The sequence below is a fragment of the Trichoderma evansii genome, assembly GCF_050947405.1.
Source record: "Trichoderma evansii strain SZMC 28006 chromosome Unknown GGI43scaffold_26, whole genome shotgun sequence".
Classification (NCBI taxonomy): Eukaryota; Fungi; Ascomycota; class Sordariomycetes; order Hypocreales; family Hypocreaceae; genus Trichoderma; species Trichoderma evansii.
The window spans coordinates 399,855-420,121 of NW_028145180.1; the positions used below are offsets into that span (position 1 = coordinate 399,855).

The 20,267-nt window shown below is 47.2% G+C and overlaps 8 protein-coding genes across 8 annotated transcripts; 3 read left to right on the top strand and 5 right to left on the bottom strand.

Annotated features, from left to right (window-relative positions):
• Positions 1-44: 44 nt before the first annotated feature.
• GGI43DRAFT_416018 (putative zinc finger in N-recognin-domain-containing protein) lies at positions 45-2,354 on the bottom strand. Its single transcript, XM_083207218.1, has 3 exons — positions 1,984-2,354; positions 1,859-1,913; positions 45-1,784 (listed from the first exon to the last, which is right to left on the bottom strand). Exons 1-3 carry the CDS (start codon positions 2,124-2,126, stop codon positions 294-296), a joined length of 1,689 nt encoding a protein of 562 aa, XP_083056568.1. The 5' UTR covers positions 2,127-2,354; the 3' UTR covers positions 45-293.
• A 208-nt stretch (positions 2,355-2,562) lies between these two features.
• GGI43DRAFT_221712 (MCM DNA helicase complex subunit MCM2) lies at positions 2,563-5,610 on the top strand. Its single transcript, XM_083200361.1, has 3 exons — positions 2,563-2,688; positions 2,741-5,102; positions 5,180-5,610. Exons 1-3 carry the CDS (start codon positions 2,684-2,686, stop codon positions 5,426-5,428), a joined length of 2,616 nt encoding a protein of 871 aa, XP_083056569.1. The 5' UTR covers positions 2,563-2,683; the 3' UTR covers positions 5,429-5,610.
• A 454-nt stretch (positions 5,611-6,064) lies between these two features.
• GGI43DRAFT_221721 (uncharacterized protein) lies at positions 6,065-6,894 on the bottom strand. Its single transcript, XM_083200362.1, has 3 exons — positions 6,765-6,894; positions 6,357-6,672; positions 6,065-6,269 (listed from the first exon to the last, which is right to left on the bottom strand). The coding sequence occupies exons 1-3, from the start codon at positions 6,819-6,821 to the stop codon at positions 6,121-6,123; spliced, it is 522 nt and encodes a 173-aa protein (XP_083056570.1). The 5' UTR covers positions 6,822-6,894; the 3' UTR covers positions 6,065-6,120.
• Positions 6,895-7,501: 607 nt separating this feature from the next.
• Positions 7,502-9,461, bottom strand: GGI43DRAFT_416024 (Zn(II)2Cys6 transcription factor domain-containing protein). Its single transcript, XM_083207219.1, has 4 exons — positions 9,347-9,461; positions 9,186-9,294; positions 8,411-9,127; positions 7,502-8,361 (listed from the first exon to the last, which is right to left on the bottom strand). The coding sequence occupies exons 2-4, from the start codon at positions 9,240-9,242 to the stop codon at positions 7,612-7,614; spliced, it is 1,524 nt and encodes a 507-aa protein (XP_083056571.1). The 5' UTR covers positions 9,243-9,294; positions 9,347-9,461; the 3' UTR covers positions 7,502-7,611.
• An 812-nt stretch (positions 9,462-10,273) lies between these two features.
• Positions 10,274-12,430, top strand: GGI43DRAFT_221742 (uncharacterized protein). Its single transcript, XM_083200363.1, has one exon. The coding sequence runs from the start codon at positions 10,581-10,583 to the stop codon at positions 12,246-12,248; it is 1,668 nt and encodes a 555-aa protein (XP_083056572.1). The 5' UTR covers positions 10,274-10,580; the 3' UTR covers positions 12,249-12,430.
• Positions 12,431-12,612: 182 nt separating this feature from the next.
• On the bottom strand, positions 12,613-13,650 carry GGI43DRAFT_387689 (aromatic alcohol reductase; the record flags this gene model as incomplete). Its single annotated transcript, XM_083203968.1, has 3 exons — positions 12,613-13,071; positions 13,136-13,555; positions 13,618-13,650. The coding sequence occupies 3 exons, from the start codon at positions 13,648-13,650 to the stop codon at positions 12,613-12,615; spliced, it is 912 nt and encodes a 303-aa protein (XP_083056573.1).
• Positions 13,651-14,408: 758 nt separating this feature from the next.
• On the top strand, positions 14,409-16,295 carry GGI43DRAFT_425599 (uncharacterized protein; the record flags this gene model as incomplete). The annotated part of the gene is made up of 5 exons (XM_083208529.1): positions 14,409-15,313; positions 15,386-15,482; positions 15,547-15,818; positions 15,870-16,186; positions 16,240-16,295. 5 exons carry the CDS (start codon positions 14,409-14,411, stop codon positions 16,293-16,295), a joined length of 1,647 nt encoding a protein of 548 aa, XP_083056574.1.
• A 5-nt stretch (positions 16,296-16,300) lies between these two features.
• GGI43DRAFT_221759 (uncharacterized protein) lies at positions 16,301-17,508 on the bottom strand. Its single transcript, XM_083200364.1, has 2 exons — positions 17,092-17,508; positions 16,301-17,026 (listed from the first exon to the last, which is right to left on the bottom strand). Exons 1-2 carry the CDS (start codon positions 17,363-17,365, stop codon positions 16,626-16,628), a joined length of 675 nt encoding a protein of 224 aa, XP_083056575.1. The 5' UTR covers positions 17,366-17,508; the 3' UTR covers positions 16,301-16,625.
• Between the last annotated feature and the right edge of the window lie 2,759 nt (positions 17,509-20,267).

A 20,267-nucleotide genomic window follows, 5' to 3' on the forward strand; every position in this document is an offset into this window, starting at 1 on the left:
GAAGAGCTGGTCTAGGTGGTATAGCATGGCATTTGATCAAGGCAATTATTCTGTCGAAACCAAGATAAATTAGAACAAACCTGAATATTTCGTAAAAGGTACATTACGGGTATCGTGCCCCTTTCTTTTCTTTCTTCACATGGATTATATGCTTTCCCATTCCTTGCTTTCCAAATTCTTTGTAGTCCTTCGAATATAATAGTACATGGCGACCAAAGTTAAAGTACGTAGCGATTACTTTGGAGGCCGATCTGAGTCTTTCCACAAGAGAGACAGTAGCAGCATGCCCAGAGCTAATATCCGCTCTGCTCGCGTCGGCCATCATCTTCTCCATCCCTATTCTCCTTGGACGAAGCCGCAGCCTCGCCCGCCTCCTTGATACCCTGCTCGTCGCCGCGCAGCTTCGCAAAGTACGCCTTGATATCCTCTGCGCCCACCGCCTTGCCGCTCTCGGCAAACTGCTTGAAGAACGGCGTGAGCTGCTCCTTGAGGTGGTTGTACGCCATGACGCCCTCGATGGCCTTGACACGATCCATGTTGCGCAGGGCGCTCTCGCCGCGGTCCAAAAGACTGCCGCTTCCGTGGGTCGAGCCTCCGTGCTGGGAAGCTCCATCGTCTGACAGAGGGGGCTCGTAGACTTCTTCTTCCTCTAGGAGCTGGGGGTGGGCGTTGATTCTGCCATAGCAGTCTGAGCAGTGGCAGAGTTTCTCGCGGAAGTCCTCTTTGAAGAAAAGAGAGAAGCGGCCTTCAGGTGCGACGGGTAAGTTGGGCAGCTTGCACGAAACTAGACCGCCACTCTTGGTTTCTCCCTCTACAGCGTGCTCTCCTGGCTTGGTAGCATCCTCAGTGGGCTGAACTGCGGCATCTTCCATTGTGGCAGATTCAATAGTCGATGCTTGGCCCTCGCTCTTAATGCGCTTCGCGTCTGCTGACTCGTCATTCTCATCGTCTTCGGCCTTGCGTTTCTTGGATGCAGCTGTTCCTGTGCTCTCATTGGATGGCGACGCTGCAGAAGCCTCGGGCTGATCTAGAAACAGAGCTGGTAGGAAGCCTGAGGTTCCCGCGTACTGTTTGACCCATGGATTTGCCTCTACGCACTTGTAACATAAGAACCCTTCAAAGTCGTCTTCAGCTGGGAACCCGGGAGGCATCGGCGGCTCGTCATCGTCATCTTCAACTGCCACGTCGTCCGCGGCTTCTGTTGTGCTATTATTTGATTGGGCCTCGTCCTTTTCGGTAATTGTAGCAAGGGCACCTCCCTTTTTCTCAATCTCCTTTGATACAGCCTTGGACTTGCTTTTGTTCATCTGCTCAAACCATTTGGGCCCCATACCCACGAGGCAGCCAGGGTGATACCAGTCCTCTCCACAGCCTCCAGTCTCGGCAGTGCCTAGCCCAAGGCATTGGAACATGGTACCCTTTTGTTCGAAGGGATCATAATCGCACTCGCAGCAGCAGAATCGATTCTTGAAATTGTGATTGTATTTGTTGTTGACATCAGGCTCTTCAGAGTGTACGCTGCCCTTGGTATTGGTCTCGCTATTGATGCGCAGCGTGCATGGGCTGCTGGATGGAAAGCGCGTGGTTCCACAATCGCAGGTGAAGTTTCTCTTCTGGAAAATCTCGACAAGAGCATGTTCCCCGTGGCATGAGACTGAGCAGGCATAGCACATGCCCGCCGGGTTCCAGGGATCTTCAGGCTTCGTCGGCGCAGGGTTGCAGGTCAAGCAAGCGAATACATTTTGTCGAAGCGGACCGAGGATCTTGGTGCATGTTTCAATGCTCTGTTGAGGTAAAATAGTTAGCGAGGAGTAAATTGTAGTGTATGGTGGGATTTGAAGCTCTGGCGTAGACATACATAAGGCAGGGCCTCGCGAGCGTCGGCTTCGAGGATTTCTTGGTCGCGAAGAAAGCTGTCAATATCAACGTCAGTACGGCGCATCCGGTACGCCTTATAGGCCACTGAACTGAATCGCAACCTACTCAGCGGCAGTTTGAGAGTCGTCGGATGCTCGCGACTGCTGGGAAAAGCTGTTGCTGCGGCCTGTAGCACGGTCTGTCTTTGTCTCTGCAGCGGATAACGATAACGACTCAATCGTTGGAGGTGGAGGAGGGTTGTTAGACATGGTCTCAATGCAAACAAACGACCAAACAATTGATGAAGCGGCGAGACGGCCAGAGATGGAATGGATAGACAAGAGTTCGAAAGAAAGATTCGAGAGCTAGTGCTACCAGAAGAAGGGCTGTGGCTGTAGCTTATGGTCTTACAGCTTGGTTTACCATGTAGGTACCCTGTGGTAGACGGGGCGACGGCACTGTAAGACTTGACTTGCGACAAGCTTAGCAGACAATATTAATTGTACGTGAAGCAGCGCGTTTAAGTGGTCTACTGATTAGTTATTTTTGTCCTAGTGACACGAGATGACAAACGCATGAATCGACAGGTACAAAAACCACTTTACGCGTCGGTGCCAAACGGGCTTAGCGCCGATCAATTAACGCGTCTTCAGCGCGTTTAGCACGCCTAGCAGCACCAAGCTCAGCCAATTGCTCCCTAATCTCGTTGCCCCCACCGACAAGGCACAAAGCAGCTGCATCGCCAGATTTCGCTTTTATTTCTTCAAGCTGCAAACCCCCAAAGCAGCCACCGACGACCAGCGTGAACCCATTGGTAGTCGCCATTATGAGGTATGCCAATTGACTCTGTCCTCTGCAAAGCTTCTCTAACCTTCAACACCAGTTCTCCGCTTCGTAATCACCCTGCATCTGGCAATCGCGGCTCTGCCCCGCGGTCAGGCCGCAAGCGCTCTCGTCCTGATGGCGACGATGTGTCTACACCTGGTGCCCTGAGCTCCAGCCCGCTGCCCTCATCTCCACCAGGGCCTCTCAACTTTGCTCATGGAGTCGAAGATGACGAGGATATCGAGGAAGAAGCAGAGATTCAGGATGACATTGACGACATTGACGAGATGGCGGACGATGATGTCGATCTGTTCCGTGAAGGTTTCGAGGCCGATTATATAGACAGAGAGAATGATGTCTACGAAGGTGCAGGATTGGATGACGATGGCGACTACGACTCCATGGACCTGGGCGATAGACGGCGGCTGGAGGCCCAGCTGAATCGACGAGACAAAGAGGTTGCCCGTCGGCAAAGAATCCCCGCTGCGTTCCTCCCCGGCGATGACGATGACGGCGATATCGACCTGACGGCGCAGCCTCGTAGACGGAGACATCACTACGATGAAGACCCTGATGAGGCCATGGATGCTGATATCATGGAAGAGGAGCTCTCTCTCGAAGCTCTAGGTGATGTCAAAGCCTCCAATCTGACCGAGTGGGTGTCGCAACCTCCGGTCCAGCGGACAATCAAGCGAGAATTCAAGGCATTCTTGACATCCTACATTGACGCCTCTGGTTCCTCCGTCTATGGTAACCGGATTCGTACGTTGGGTGAGATCAACGCAGAGTCTTTGGAGGTCTCGTACGAGCATCTGGCCGAAAGCAAGGCCATCCTTGCCTACTTCTTGGCCAATGCCCCGGCAGAGATGCTCAAGCTGTTTGATGAAGTAGCTATGGATGTTGTGTTGCTGCACTACCCTGATTATGAACGGATTCATTCCGAAATCCACGTCCGCATCTTTGACCTGCCTGTCCACTATACCCTTCGACAGCTGCGTCAATCGCATCTCAACTGCCTTGTGCGAGTCAGCGGTGTTGTTACTCGCCGGAGTGGTGTCTTCCCTCAGCTCAAATATGTCAAATTTGACTGTGGCAAGTGTGGTGAGACTCTGGGCCCTTTCCAACAGGAATCACATGTCGAAGTCAAAGTCACCTTCTGCCAGAGCTGCCAGTCTCGCGGCCCCTTCACCTTGAACTCTGAAAAGACCGTCTATCGCAACTATCAACGACTCACACTGCAAGAGTCGCCGGGCACTGTTCCTGCCGGTCGTCTTCCCCGCCACAGAGAAGTCATTCTTTTGTGGGATCTCATTGACAAGGCCAAGCCTGGAGAGGAGATTGAGGTTACGGGTGTTTACCGAAACAACTACGACGCTCAACTGAACAACCGAAACGGCTTTCCAGTTTTTGCCACCATTCTTGAGGCCAACAACGTCGTCAAGACTCACGACCAGCTCGCTGGATTCCGCTTGACCGAAGAGGATGAGCAGGAGATTCGAAAACTGGCCCGCGATCCCAACATTGTGGACCGAATTGTCAACTCTATCGCCCCCAGCATTTATGGACATACCGACATCAAAACTGCGGTTGCTCTGTCTCTATTTGGTGGCGTTGCAAAGACTGGCCGAGGAGCACATCATGTCCGTGGTGATATCAACGTGCTCCTTCTTGGTGACCCCGGAACGGCCAAATCGCAAGTCCTCAAGTATGTCGAGAAGACAGCACACAGAGCTGTATTTGCGACTGGTCAAGGTGCTAGTGCTGTTGGTCTGACGGCTAGTGTCCGTCGAGACCCCTTGACAAGCGAGTGGACGCTTGAAGGCGGTGCTCTCGTCTTGGCCGATAGGGGCACATGCCTCATCGACGAGTTCGACAAGATGAATGACCAAGACAGAACTTCGATTCACGAAGCCATGGAACAGCAGACCATTTCTATATCCAAAGCGGGTATTGTAACCACTTTACAGGCTCGTTGCGGCATCATTGCTGCTGCCAATCCGATGGGAGGACGTTACAATTCAATGATCCCGTTTTCAGCCAACGTGGAGCTGACAGAACCTATCTTGTCGCGTTTCGACATCTTGTGTGTTGTGCGAGATTTGGTAGAGCCCTCTGAAGATGAACGGTTGGCGAGGTTTATCGTTGGTTCTCACGGACGAAGCCATCCTTTGTCACAGGCTCGCCCCGACGCAAATGGTACTGCCACTACAACACAGGATAGCGCAATGGATACTCAGCAGACAAGCGCTTCAAGAGGCCAGAGAGAGGGAGAGATTCCGCAAGAGTTATTGCGCAAATACATCCTGTATGCTCGAGAGCGTTGCAGCCCCAAGCTCTACCACATGGATGAGGACAAAGTAGCGCGACTTTTCGCAGATATGCGAAGGGAATCTCTTGCAACAGGAGCTTATCCGATTACTGTAAGTTTAGATCTAATCAGTTGACAGACAAACATCCCTTATCTGGCATCGTGCGATACTAACATCCATTGCTTTAGGTTCGTCATCTTGAAGCCATCATTCGAATCAGCGAAGCGTTCTGCCGAATGCGTCTTTCCGAATACTGCTCAGCCCAAGACATTGACCGAGCAATTGCCGTTACAGTAGAGAGTTTTGTTGGCAGCCAAAAGGTCAGCTGCAAGAAGGCTCTGGCACGAGCCTTTGCCAAGTACACGCTGGCCCGGCCGGGTGCGAAGAAGGGAGCGGGCGCAGCAAGCCAGCGGCGACCAGACGCTGTGATGGCATGATGATTGTTTTCTGTAATGGGGTAATGGGGTTAAGAGAATGTATCTATGGACATGTTTACTAAAGATGATGAGGGTTTGGACTAGAGTATTGAAGGCGTTTGGAATTGAAACAAATAGCACAGGTCTAAAAACAAAGGATGCGATTTTTACACTGTTGGCTGCACAAATTTCTCATGCCTGAGGCTGTTTGTACTTGAGTATTAAAGGCAATCCATGCTATTTACCAGCGAGCTTCGCAAGGCTGCTCTCTGACTCAAAGGAGGCGAGATGCTACATTCTATCGCTGATCATTCCAATTGTCACTCCTCCATTGCATAAAGCAAAAATAGTACATGTTTGCATCTTGTCGGGAAGCGCAGCCCAATCAAGCCAAGCTGGGCGGTGTCTTCATAAATGAATCGTAGTCTCCTGAATATGAAGCGATGGACTGGCAATTTTTTATTAAAGCACACCTATATATACTTGGGTATGTGGCAAAGGTAGTAAGCATAACTTGTGCTATATTATAATGTGTATTATATAGTTCTCTGCCCTTAAAATCTCCACCTACACTTGAAATATGTTGTAAAGGCCATGTCTAGTCACTCTATTTTCATATTGTGAAGAGATTGCCTTTCCATCTTGTAAACAGACGAAGGAAAAAACAGCGTGCCATCATGTAACATGGTGGAAGACGCACTCTAGTATTAGAGCTAAAGGCTGTACAATAATGCAGGCACTGCCGCAATACCAGCAACAAGGCCTAAGACGGGGTGGCTGTTACCGGCACCATTGTCTGTTTTAACAGCTGGGTTAGAAATTGTAGAAGTAGGGTTGTCAGAATTGGAGACGGTGACAGATGCTGGGTCGGAAGAGGCCGAGTTGAGAGAGTCAGTGGCAGTTGCTGTGTTGGTGGCAGCAGCTGTGGTGCCGGCGGAGCTCGACTTACCAGAGCTTGAGCTGGATCCCGAGCCAGAGCCAGAGCTTATGGCGTCCGAGTCGTCTGGATGTCCGGGGCGGCGCGGTTTGACGCCAGCGGCGTCCTCGACCTCCTTCGCATAATTGGAGTCCTGAACGTTGATCAAGGCTTTGCAGGAGCTCGTGTCACTCATGCAAGTGACCTGGCCGCAGCCGCTGTTTGTGCCGCCGACGCAGCAGTACGCACCAGTGCTTTTCGTCTTCATAACGCCTGGGCAACACACTGTGACCTGGTTCGGGGCGATACCGTTTATGATCTGCTGCTGGCCATCACCACAGGAGGAATCCTGGTATTTTGAATATTGTTATCAGCATTCGTTGCCCTCGGTTTATCACAGGGCTTTTCTAGTATGCCCAGTCGACAAAAAGAAAAACTTACAGCAGAGGCAATGGCTGCGCATAGCGCGATGAGTAGGGTGTTGGACAAATTCACCATGTTGACGGGAGAACCTCTGGATACAAGGGGATATGTAAGAAGACTATTTGAACAGGATTCTTGTAGTTGTAGGGTTCAATGATGATTTCAGAATTTGTTGCTTAAGATCATGGGCAAGGAAAGCCCACTATATATATACATGTATATATGCGTCTCCCCCTATTACTTCACACATAGTGTCTGTGCACATTACATTTCTTTTACTTTTTTTAACATCAACTTGCCGTTTGGAACTATCACTAGCGGAACAGCCTTGCAACAGGGGTAGCGCAATCAATTACTGATTCTGGCTTGTGGAGCACGCAAAGACACCTCGCAGCTTTACGAGGCACAACACGCAGGACCGTAAGCTAAATCATAGAGACGCTGTTGTGTCTGGCTTGGCGTGCCTAATACGAGTGAAGTAGCTTGTGTTGACGATTGTTGAATCCGACAATTGTAATACTTCCCCTGAATGCCTCTGGCTAATAGACGGGCAGAGGATATGTGCTAACACCCACTTGTGGCGCAGCAGGAGGCAGACGTTGAATCCTACCTATGCAGCACTTATCACGTCTCAACTTAGAACTTAGTTAATCGAAATATAACGATACATAAGCATTTGTTATTTTAACTACAAGTAGTCGAAATGTTGAATTAGATGCCCAATATAAAAATATGAAGGCATAATATTATTTCCGTAGAAGTAATAGTATAACAACTATACAAGGTAATATAGCCCATCTCAACTACTAATATTATGATAAAAACTCTCTATTTAACACGATACTCCTGCTTTATTTTCTTGTAATTATAGCACCTGCCTGGGCTGATAAAATTCGCCTCGTCCTGCGAGTCCATATGCAGTTTTAAGCGCAAATTTCTCTATTCCTACGCTGTCTTGTGGCAATCTTCTCTTGAATTTGTCAGATTGCAGAATGAACCTTCGTAAATAGGCTCTCTCGAGGCTATTTGCCCCTTCGTATGCCATAAATAATGCTGGTTGAAATAAACTGGCAGGCAAGATACCCAACGTACCGATATATGCCACGCACATGCAGATGTCCCGAGACCATGCAGCATTCTCACTGTCTAAAAGGACGACTGGTTCATCCAAAATAATGGCCAAGTCGTGTAGAATTCTGTTCAGAACAATGGAGAGCACCTTGTATGTAATCCAACACTCTGCTGACCCCATATTCTTGAAGTGATACTTTATGCCTAGAGGGGATTCGTTGTCTGGCATCTCAACAATGTTACCCAACCTGCGCATCTTGGAAACTATGCTTCCGCCAAGAGCCTTGAGCTCTGGAACTATATTTAGAACTCGCCTCTGAAGAGCTGCAGCGCTCTCTCTCATGGAAACTGTGTCAGGATTGCTGTATACAAGCTTATGTTCATGCACTAGCACTGGCCAATACCTACTATGCAGGTCCATAGCATACACATCCAGACGTTCACTTGGAATATCTAAACCGTTTCTCAGGGCGTCTTCCATCGTATCTTTCCACTTTGGCGTAGAATAAAGGATGTGGCCTCCCTCGACAAGCGAGAGTGACAGCTAAATGAAGTTAGCCCTGTATTTATCACTACCCGTTCAAAATACATACCATTGGTTCCACATTATCAAACGCCAGACACGTATCAAGCTCATCGCTGAGCTTCGGCGGCCCCCTCTTAAGCATTAGCCCGTACATCCCTTGTCCATGCAGTGCTCTATGGCGGGGCCGTTTCGCATCGAACATAATCTCGACTCGTTCCATCATGGTGACTGCAGCCAGAGTCTCAGTGCGAAGCTGTTGATTTTCATCGTCGAGAGCGATTTGTAGACTGCGAAGCGCCTTGCCATACACTTTGGAGTCAATTATTCTTTCAACTGGTAGAGCCCGTCGGTAATTGGCCCATGTGGAACAAAGCAGAGCAACACAGTCACGTAACGCAGGGCTTGCTCCAATACGAGCAGGCACAAAGTTAAGGTGACCCATAGTCAGCAGTAATGCACTATCTGGGCCATTTTCAAGATGCCTGACAAGACTGGCGGCTAGGCGATCTGCTACGGTCGTGGGATTGGGACGTGGCTCTTGTGATAGACGCAGTATGCTGTAGGAGGCCCCACCTGGTACATTTCGAGAGTTGATGGCGACGATGGCGTGAGAAGGTGCGCTAGATAGCAACGGTAGACTTGTAGATTTGGCTGGCACCTCGGAATCTGCTCCGCTGGTGGTGGCATAGATGCCATTGTGGACAAACTTGGCCTCAGTCGGCGGTCCAGAGCAGACGGCATCGGCCTGAAAGCATGGTGTGCAAGTCGGCCATTTCTGATCACACTGCTGACTGTATGAGTGAACACATCTCAAGGCCATTAGCTCAATGCGGGAATCCGACCTTGACTTTGCGGCGCTTGCAGCGTTGACACCGTTTGGATGTAGGAATGCGTGGCATGATAAGGGCATTTGGCTGGTCTTGAGGAAGTAGATTACAAGCTGCGTGGCCACTATTGGATTTAAGCTACACCTGCGTTGTCCTAATTGGAACGAAGTATCTACCTTGTTCAACTTTAATAGGATATATATTGCAGGTGCTTAGATCATCAGCATGACCATTGGGTTATAATTGTAACATAGGAAGATCCTATGCCCGTATATATTCGGGCTATTTCGCGGCTGGTCTTTCGCAGGAGCGCTAATGCAACAGTCTAGTATATCCATGTATTACAATGACGACTATGTGATGACGCGCGCCATATCTTACTCGATTAGGCAGTCTAGTGTGCATGCTTACGGTTCTGCGACAATAGAAGGACGAAGTTGATGATTGGTCAATATTTTGACAGACTGATGGAATGACTCCTGTAGCGGAATGGCCGACAGCAAAAGCTCGATGTTTCAAGTACGTACTGAGAGAGAATAGCCAATGATGAGCAAAACGAGAATCCATCGCCGATATAAGGCAGACGCCTTGGGCAAGGAATAAGCAAAGAAGCGTCATGAGTATGCCTAGCAGTTGGAGGAAAACTTTGCATGCAAAAGTGATTCGAAAGTGCTTAGCATCGGTAACACGTACTGCGACAACGCCCACGGAGAAGAAGATAAGACTTTATCGCTCTCTCTCATGGAAATTTGAGGACAGAGTGCGAGTGTCTGGGTATAAATTCTTGAAAGTTGTCAACCATTTGCTACTACCCAAGGACTGATTGCACTCAGGCTGCAATACCACTATTGGGGGATCATTGGGTTTGAGCTCGTCCTTTTGACAACTAAAAGTTAATTATCCTTTATCACAACCAAATATCCCTTATACCTTACATAGGACTACTTTTTCGAGGTCCATAATTGATTCCGTTTGGTTGGTTTCTTGGTATTACTTCGTAGCAGAGTACTAGTAATACGGCGAGGCTAAGAAACCAGCGTCTTATTACAGAATGCAACACAAAGAACTAAGATCACTTTTCTCTCGTTGGATTTAGGGGAAAAAAAAGCTAACAGCAGAATCTTCCCTTTACAATCCATCATCTCTTCTTAGCGAATGTTGATTCCGCCCTATAAAGTTGACTTCCGCTTTATGCGTGATAGCCGTCTTTGCCGCTATGACGCTATATCCGATTTTAGTAAAAGTCCCCGCGTGGCATCATGACGCAGAATGAATCCCGTTCATTGTCTTTGTTCTTTGCGCTCTTCATCCTAACTTTTGATGAACGTTGGCCTCTTGCTTGGCCAAAGGAAGAGTAAGAGATATTTTCCATTACATAATTCATAATTTCCTGCGTCTGCTGAGGACGCTATGACTCGGCAAGAAGGGCGCAAACGCTCGAAGCTTGCCTGTCAGACCTGCCGCGACCTCAAGCGCAGGTGTGATGGCGCTCGTCCTTGCGGAACATGCGTTCGATTTGAATATGACTGCACTTACAACGTATACAGGAAGAGAAGGGAAGTAGAACAGTATCTGGGGCCGGTCGGAGAACTGACGCCTTCGCGCTCAAGTGCAAAATCTTCTCATGATGAATTCCCATCGGCGGCGAGTCCGCATATCCAAGCCCGATCCGTGGAGGCAAACTCATGTCCTGCGTTTGTCAGGACGCTGGCGTTAAGGTTGGATCCGAAAAGGAATCCTCGGATGCTTAGCTTTGCTTGGAATGCCTTTTTTGGATCGCGACAGACTCTACCTACGCCGTCCTTTCAATCCATCATCGACGTGGTATCTCAAAAGAGGCTGGAAGACTTAGCCGCCGTCTATTTCCAAAAGATCGATACAGTCTATGGCTTCGTTGATCGCGAAGAAATGGAAGACAACATACGCCGACGGTGGACGGTTCAAGATGCCACGCAGGCGCAAGACGCCATACTATGCAGCATCGGCGCGCTGGGATGCCTATTTTCACAAACACAGACCGACCCTACCGATCTTGTCGAATCAGCGCTGGTAGAGTTGGCAAAGCTTTTGCTTGAAAAGACACTATCCGATCCTCCGACTACAGATAGCATCACTGCATGGCTACTACGAGTTATCTACCTGCGAGTCGCGGGAAACCAGTATCCTGCCTGGATGGCCAGCTGCACGCTGATGCATATGATAGACGCAGCTGGCTTCAATGTCGAATCGCCTGGGAAAGCCGTCCTCCCATCCCCACCTCAAGAAGTTAGTATGGAGATGAGAAAGAGGATAGTGGCTATCGCACAGCATCTTAACGTATGGATGTCGTTCGACATGGGCCTCACTCGCGTTGCCCTTCCAAACATAAGCACGGCAGTTTCTTCGGCGCGAGAAGGGGACTATACATGTGAAATCATAGAGCTGCTTCCATTTTCAATAGAGCTTGATCCGCAAAGAAAGCCCACAGCGCTTGAGCTAGAGTGTGCTCTGCAAGTTGTGCTGAGCCGCGTGCACTCCAGCCCGCCTTCAATTCTTGCTCAGTGCAATCTAGCGCTTTGTCTCTGCCGCCGCCTACGATCGATGGAGGTTGCCCTGCCAGAATCTGTACTCCAGCAAGTACTTATGCTAACGTCAAATGGCATTCAAGCTGCTCAAGCAGTGTTGGCCGCCCGAGCACCTTGGCACCAGATGGTCTACGTACCATTTCAGATCGTTTGTGTCCTGCTTGCCATAGACACTGTATCTTCAATCTCTCAGCTGCGAGGTGCAATGCAGTGTCTTAGAGACATTACTGCTGTCTATAACACCGTGGCAACACAAGACGCCTTGAAAACCGCTCGCTCACTTGTTTTCCTACATCAAAAAGGAAAGGAAATGTTTGCTTCGGCCTTGGACGAGATACTGAAGAGCGGCCCAACGACTCCCATTGGCGAAGCACCAGGGATCTCACCAATGCTTTGGGAAGATACGTTTGGCACGGGCAACTTTACAGATCAATTTTTTGGCCTCCCATATAACGATATAGATCAGCTTGTGACCCCTGATTTCTTTTGGAACATTAACGGTTATGGGTTTTGAGTACAGGACAATAATCACCAAGTTTTACGTAATATATTAATACCCCGAGATCTCGATTAAAGAATACGACATATTTATATAAATCATTCGATTTACAGTTAAAGATAATGAATACCACACGAAGCAGAAATGCACAGAATCTGTCCTAGCGCGCTATATCAAATTCACTTCCTAAGACAAGTGACAGCTCTTTGGCTACAAGACTTGGTGAATTTCCCATGTTGATATGCATACTGCTTGTTTAGCAAATGGCGTTAAACAGTATATATATATTCTAATGTCTATCGCGTAAGACAATTTTGCCAGGGTTATTTCACTCTTTAGAGCCATGTGAATGAAACAACCCCTGTGCACTGATGTTTATCTAGTTGAGCAGAGTGAGCTCTCTCTTAACACTATCTCGTAAACCAGCCTTATCCTTGATGCCCAATAGCTCGCAGTCATTCATCCCAAGGTCAACAGGGCCCATGGGCCCATCGGCAAAAAAGGTATACTGAACATAAGGACCAATCGACTGCTTGTATTCCCCCTTTGCGACACTGGCAGTTGCTGCCTGTATCAAATCGCTGCCTTTGACATGGCTGACCTGGTACTTGGAGCCAGATTCTTCTTCAAAAGTCTTCAAAAGTTCATTTTGAGTGGTTACAAATGAATAGGCATTCAGAAATTTGTTTGCTGTTTCTTCCGGCTTCTTCAAAATGGCAGCAACAATTTCGCCAACAAAATAAGTGTTTGAAGCCGCCCACGGCTTGTTGCCGGAGTCGATAATTTCTCCAGTTTTAGCTTGGGCGTTGATTCCGAGAATAAATTGAGTTTGAATGCCCTTATTTCCACTGTTAGCGCATGATATCCATTGCGAGGTATTATACGAGTGATTATGGCCTTACCCAGTCAAAGAAAAAGCCACATGCTACCCCTGTCCAGCTAAACCACTTGTTCTTCGCAGCAATTTCATCCAGATATTCATTTAACTTGACTTTATTGACTACCATCCAACCCATATCTTTTTCCTCGGTACGTCGATTATCGACGCCATATTCAGATGGAAGAAATCGTCGGACTTTGGCAGCAACGGCAGCGTCGACAATTTTTTTTTGGTCCTCAAGAGCTGCTGGGGAGATTGCAGAAACCAAGGCATCGTGACCTTCTAGTACATTTTGAACTGCTTCCTTTGAGGTAATGTCCACTCTTTTCACGTCGACTCCATCCACAAAGGTGGCTTGGGACTCAAGTCGGGTGATGACAGTAACCTCAAAGTTAGAATCCAAAAGGGCTTTGATGATGGAAGGTCCGATGTTTCCAGAGCCCTGATCGGTTATTAGCTTTGTCGAGAGTTCTGCTAAGTCAAATATTTATCGAATAAACTCACACCCAACACCGCGATTTTCTTAATAGTGGACATATTTTTTTTGTCAAAGGCAACTCTTTTTGAGATCCTGTAACAAGTGTTTGATGGTGTATATGCTGTGATTATCAAGAACTCTTTCTTAGTTATCTGCTGTTCATGAAAACTGAGATGAACACCCAAGGGAATAGCTACCACTTTAAATAATTCTCGTGGCATCTGGTATGCCCTTAATGCAGCATGTCTACTTCGCAGTGGAGTCCTATTGCGAGCGAAATGAGAAGATTGACTGCTGAGAAATCAGAATAGAGAGTATGAGACGCTAATTTTTGCTCATGTAACTCAAATATGGGTAAATTGTATTATTAACATCATGTCTTTCTTCTTTAGACGTTTGTTTCTACTATGAATTACTACTGGAACGACTATATCCAACGCAATGTGGCGGATTAGATAAGTAATCGAATTATGAGATTCAGTCCAAGGGGCTTCTAGGTTGTATGAACTGACATGAAATGCGCGTCCTTTGTATGTTAGGCAGCTTCATTGACGAATCCTTCAGCCCTAGATACAGAGCTTCCATGTAAAAATTCTGTAGCCACATCAGGTATCCCTGTGCTAAGCTGCAGTCAATTTCAATTGGATCCTTGGTGGATTAGTACGCAACGACTAATCGTTAGCGAATTTCTTGCGGGCTGCGGGTTTCGGCGGCAATATCGGAATGTGGCGGCGAATGAATGATAGATCACCGCAACCGCCGCACCGTCCCGCAACTCACTCTTGTCTTCGTGATTCAACGTCTATCTCTTCTTCCAATGGATCCCATGAAAGGTGCAAGCCGCTATACGCGGACCGCTTGCTTCCCCTGCCGCCACAGCAAGAGACGTTGCGACAAATCTCTACCAGCATGCCAGCTATGTATCCGGAAAGGAGTCGAATGCAGCTACCCAACACGCCGAGCCCAGAAATACGTTGTGCTACCACAATCCAGCGAGACATCCCAAACTACGGCACCTACGAGAGATGATTCGATAACCAGCAGGGTAACGCGCAGTAGTGAGTCAGTTTCACTGGAGCGAGAGCTATCCTGGGAAGCCTCATATGCTGCGACGGGCATAGTCCAGTCGTTTGCTACGGCTACAGCTATTCAATTCATTGCACCTAGAATTTTCCGCGACGCACACTTGGAGATTCCACGTGTTAACATTGCCATCCCTAAGGATGTTTCTGCTCACGTTGGAGACCTTGGACAGATTCGTGATATTTATACCACGTTTTCTTCACAAGCTGTTATATGGACGCCAGTGATCTTTCGAAAGAACTTTTTCAACATTGCACTCAACCCACTATCTCCACGACGGACTGAGGGCATTTTGATGTGCTTATGTATGAAATTGTACTGCACACCCGCGCCTTCATACGAGGATGAGGGGAAAAGGACGCTTTACAAGATAGTTAAAGAATTCTACGCTGAGGTAGAAGCTACTGGAATCATGTCTACTTGTATTTTGCAGTCAGCTCTGCTGATTGCCGTCTACGAGATTGGGAATGCAATTTACCCGGCCGCATATATGACCGTTGGAAGCTGTGCTAGGTACGGTGTCGCTTTGGGTTTGGACAAGTTGTTGGTAAATTTGACGGGAGAAGGCAACTTGGGCAAGCCTTGGATGGAAATAGAAGAAATGAGAAGGGTTTGGTGGGGAGTCATCATATTAGATCGGTATGTTATTCCTTGACGATAGCATGGAATTCGTTTTCTGCAGCGTGTTGCGGTCGCTAACACTGAACGCAGATTTCTAAATCTCGGAAACCCTTCAAGGTGTCTAACAACGAAAGACCCAGCATATGATGATTATCTCCCAGTGGACGATCAAGCTTTTTTGGATGCCGTAAGAACTTTTAATGATTATACCAGCTGTGGTAAAATAACTCTTCTGACCCAATACCTTTTAGACAGCAAGGCCTCAAGACAATATTAAAATATCTGCCGCATTTACTCTCAAAATGGGCCCTTTCGCCAGATTAGCCCAGGCCACATATTTGGTAAACCAGGCTCTCAATCTTATATCTTCCCTTTCTGCACAAGATGAGGAAGTTGATTCGGTCGACGTTGGGAAAGAAAGTGCACAGCTACGGCGCACAATTGAGGCACTGATATCGGTAACCAAGACTGAATTCGACTTTCGCGATTTAGTAACTTGCTGTCAAGCTGCAGTTTCTTATTGGTAGGTCCTATCAATTGCAAAAGTATATGGCCAAGGCTGATTCTTGATTAGTTCCATATTATTGCTCCAAGAGTACCACTGGCGACGAGTGCGCATTAGCTCAACCGAAGAGGCATACATTCACATGTTTCCAGAGTCGCGACGCGTCCTGGAGATCTTGACGCAGATGGCAGCTTCTCTTCGAAAGGATGTAGAAGAGGGAAGAACTCTGGATGAGGAAGTCCCGGTGTTTCTCATGCAAGTAGTCTATCAAGGAGCACTGGCGACCATCGAAATGGGTCAAGGAAACCTAAATGATCAACTCAAAGAAAGACTTGAAACATTAAAGTGGCTACTTCAATACATACAGCCGAGGTGGCGGGTATTGGGTAAGTTTGCTGACCATAGTCTTTGTGTATTGGACTCTAATATCGCTGTATAGGTATATATTTATCCATTTTACAATCTAAAGAGGTAATGCTTGCTGCCACCGTTTAGTGGCATCTTAACCACCTGTTATAATAGTACAATTCTAGTAGCAGAAAAGTATAAATTTTCTCTTTAGCCTTGGGTAGACCACCATATAAGTGAAGAAGCGTATGATCTACACTTATAGAGAGAGTATTAACAGACTACTGTATCTTAATGCTTTCAACTTCTAAGCGAATACATGATAGCCTAGCAATAGGCCATGGGTCCTGCCCAAGATATATAATGGTAGCTGTATCATCATGAATTGGATGCTATTATGGCTATAGAGGCAATGACCAAATATGGCGTGATTGTCCAATAATAATACCCCTCTCCATTTCGATGGACGTAATTCTATTACCGAACTACCCGACTGCTTCCACTGGCCATCCAAATGCGCGCATACCACTGGTGGAGGTTTTCCATCCAAGGCGGCATAGGTCCTTTATCGCCCTCTACTTTGCGGTCGCTATGGAACAGACAGCTCTTGAGGGTCAAGCGCGCAACCTGAGCGTCCTGATCGATGGTGGCGCCAATAGAGAACAAGCCGTCTGAAGGTCGCGGACCATTGTTCCGAGGAGAATCACCACAGCGGACAATGACTTCATTCGGAGTGCGATCCACCACTTCAAAATGGTCTGTCAGGCGTGTGCCGGGCTCATAGCTGGAGGCAGCAAGCTGGTCTCGAGTCCATAGCTGTGACGACGTCTCAGGGCTGTACCATTTGCGGTGCAGAAAACGTCGCTGTATTTCATAACCTGTCAAGTGTTAGCAACAAACGTCGTCAACACAATAATACGAGATTCAGTTCAAAATTTCTCACCCCAGCCACTCCATACGCCACGGCAAAACTCCAGAGCGAGATCGCCCTCCTTTTGAAGCAGCTCTGGCCGGATGCGATTGAGAGGGATGGTCTTGACGCAAATATCGTTGGTAGCTGCATTGCTGTGCGGATTGTACTTTTTGTATACACCAGAGCTATACAGCGCATCGTTGAGAGGAATAGGCGCGATGATGCTCGACGACAAGCGAATGTAGCCGACTGCTGCAGCTGTGCCGGCAGTCACTCCGATGGCGGCCTTGCGAATTATCCCCATTGCGAGCTATGTGATGTAGATGATGGGCTTAGATATCGTGGTGTCAGCTTCAGAGGCTTGAATGCGGGCGCAGCACACGATGTAGGTGCAATGGTGAGAGTTTTAGGTTGGAGATAAAGGCACATCGTCAAATTGAAGCTACCGATATCTGCACGGCAGATCTTGGCGCTAATAGCAGCTCATGCTGGCCCCGCCTCGCATATACACGTAGCGCGAACGCCTCCACAATTGTCGACTCGCACTAGCAAAGCTGCGATATGAGCGAAGTTTTGCGGTGTTTTCTATGGCATTGCACTGAAGCCAATTTGGAAGTTACATGTTCCTATTCTAGCCGCACAAGGAGAAAATCTATGTGCGTCAATTAGTCTATAAAGCAGCTCAAAAGATAATGCTTGGAAATTAAACTTTAACATTGCAAAAAAAGATCTTATAATCTTCATGCTGTATGAACGGACGGGATTACCTTTCACGCATTCCATGTATGCGCAATGAATTTCGCAAAGCTTTCAGACCAAAGGGTGTATGGTATCTTTTGAGAGTTCTATTCTTAATAGCGCATTGCGATACTATATATAAAATCTTCATTATGCTTCCTCATATAACGTATAAAGAGTGGTATATCGTGAACGCAGCTAGCAGGCCTATCTTTACGCATTCAACTCTAGATCAAAAGCGCACACATTACAGTGCCAAGCAATATTTTAAAGTAGCATTTGACAAGCTCTTTTCTAATCTCTAAACGATTAATTTTATTTTCCCATCAGCGATGTGGCCGAAACACCCTTGCACTGATATCTCTATCGCTGACTGCGTTTAATTCGTTATCTCACTAGATACGTTTATACCTACAGAATTTGAGTATGATCTAACCCATTGACAGGTGTATCGCCGCAAGTGACACCATGGAACACTGAACCGATAATCATTTATTCGAGGATCAAATGTATTTTCTTTCCTTTCATTCTCCGAAATGACAGCCCAAGAGGCAATCATCTTTTCAGCTTCGAATCTTAGTGAGAGAGACAATTTTTATATAGGTAAGGGATTCGAATATTGAAAATATACATGATGTAATGAAGAATGCTCTAGCAATCCGATGAGCCCACAATTTCAGTATATATATTAGAAATATAGCATCAAGAATGCCTTTACAGGAATATGTAGTAATAGAAGATAGTGGATCATTCATGCCTCATCAAATTCCGCAATAAGAAACTCACGATTTCTCAGCACCATTCCTCTTTTATATATTATAACTATTAAAATTATGTCTGGCCATATGTATACTGTATACATCATATCATTATGTTACGATGTATAAACTTGACCTACAAGGCTAAAGTTGTAACAGTCAGCGATTGGACTGATCTAGACTAGGTCATTTCAGCCAAAGAGAGATGGAACACATTCTAATACATGAATAGATGGATAAGATTCATGGTCGCAGCTTGGTCTGGATGATAAAAGGCATATATACGTATGCCAATCTCGTTGGTATACCCAAATTGGATAATTCCGTCATCTTGCAATAGAGAGAGGTGCACGCTACAAGTTTGTCAATAGAGGCTATATAATAACAATTCCTACTTCATAATACAAAATAAGGAGCTATTTGCACCTTTATTATTAGGTAATGGCACATATAACATGTCCCACAGAACGCCTAGTGGTATCCAGCTTGTGGGTTTGAGCTAGCGGCGACATCGACTAACAACCCCAGATTGATGCGGCTGTCAGAATACGAAATTAGCGCCAGCTTTCGGAGCAAAACAGAATTTCCGTATCCGAGTGGAGCTCAGGGGTCTCGCCTTTTGCCATGAAAAAAAAAAAAAAAAAAATTAAAGTACTATGTGGAAGAATAACTATAAATATGGTAAAAGTATCATTAAGCCCATGCGCCATGTCCATGGCCTCCCCTGGCGCTACAAGCCTCTCCAAACTTTAACGGCCCTGTTTGATAACGATGTGTCAAAGTACACCTTAGTATCTATGAAATGGCTGCTTGAACGAGAGCCGAGACTGCGCAATCACTGCTGAACGACGACGGAGCCGGCCGATGAGGCTCTAACTATTTGCGATGCCGTAATACACATGGCACGCTGGCGTCTAGCTCTTCTTCATGATGCCTTTAGTGCTCGATGCCGTCGAAATCCTCATTTGCCCGAGCTAGTAGAGTAGAGTGATACGCGGAGTACTCCGCGAGCCCTTACAAAAGATCTCGACTAAGATTGCCACCACCAGCTCTAGTGCCCGGAAGCTTGACCGACGCAGCATTCTTCTCAGCCAACTGGGAGCGACTTACCCACCGAATATCGGATAGCCGTGCCGTAGTGCGGTGCCATTCTTCTGCTAGTACTCAAGTTTTAGCCACTAGTGCCGAATTTGATATCAACTGGAGTTGGATGAATGAAGTGAGAATTTACGAGAGAAAACAAGATTAAAACACCTTGGAAATAAGCATGAAACAAAGCAAGAAGCCGCAGAAAGGTACCCAGCCATCGGGAAAACATGCCCCTGGCATGTAGTACAGAATAGCCCAGTGATCAACACAGAGTACCTTATGGCACAGTGGTATTTACCACACACTCCTTGACACCTCAATGGGCGAGCGTAAGACATTGATATCGCTGCGTTCCTCGTACTCCACCCCGCAATATCAATGACTAGCGTACTCCGTACGTCTCATACTTATACCAGTATGTGCTCCGTAACGTGGCAAGGGTCCGGCTTTTGAACCTCGCTACGGGAAAGGCAGCTCGGCTCAACTAAACTGGCTAGGGACTTAGTAGTGCATGAAGATAAGCCTACTTTGTACAATCTTTAACAGGTCGCGTGAGGTTGGTGCGCAAAAGGCACCGCTAAAAACTGGACCCCACGGCCCGTCTTATCTGGAGAGAAAAAA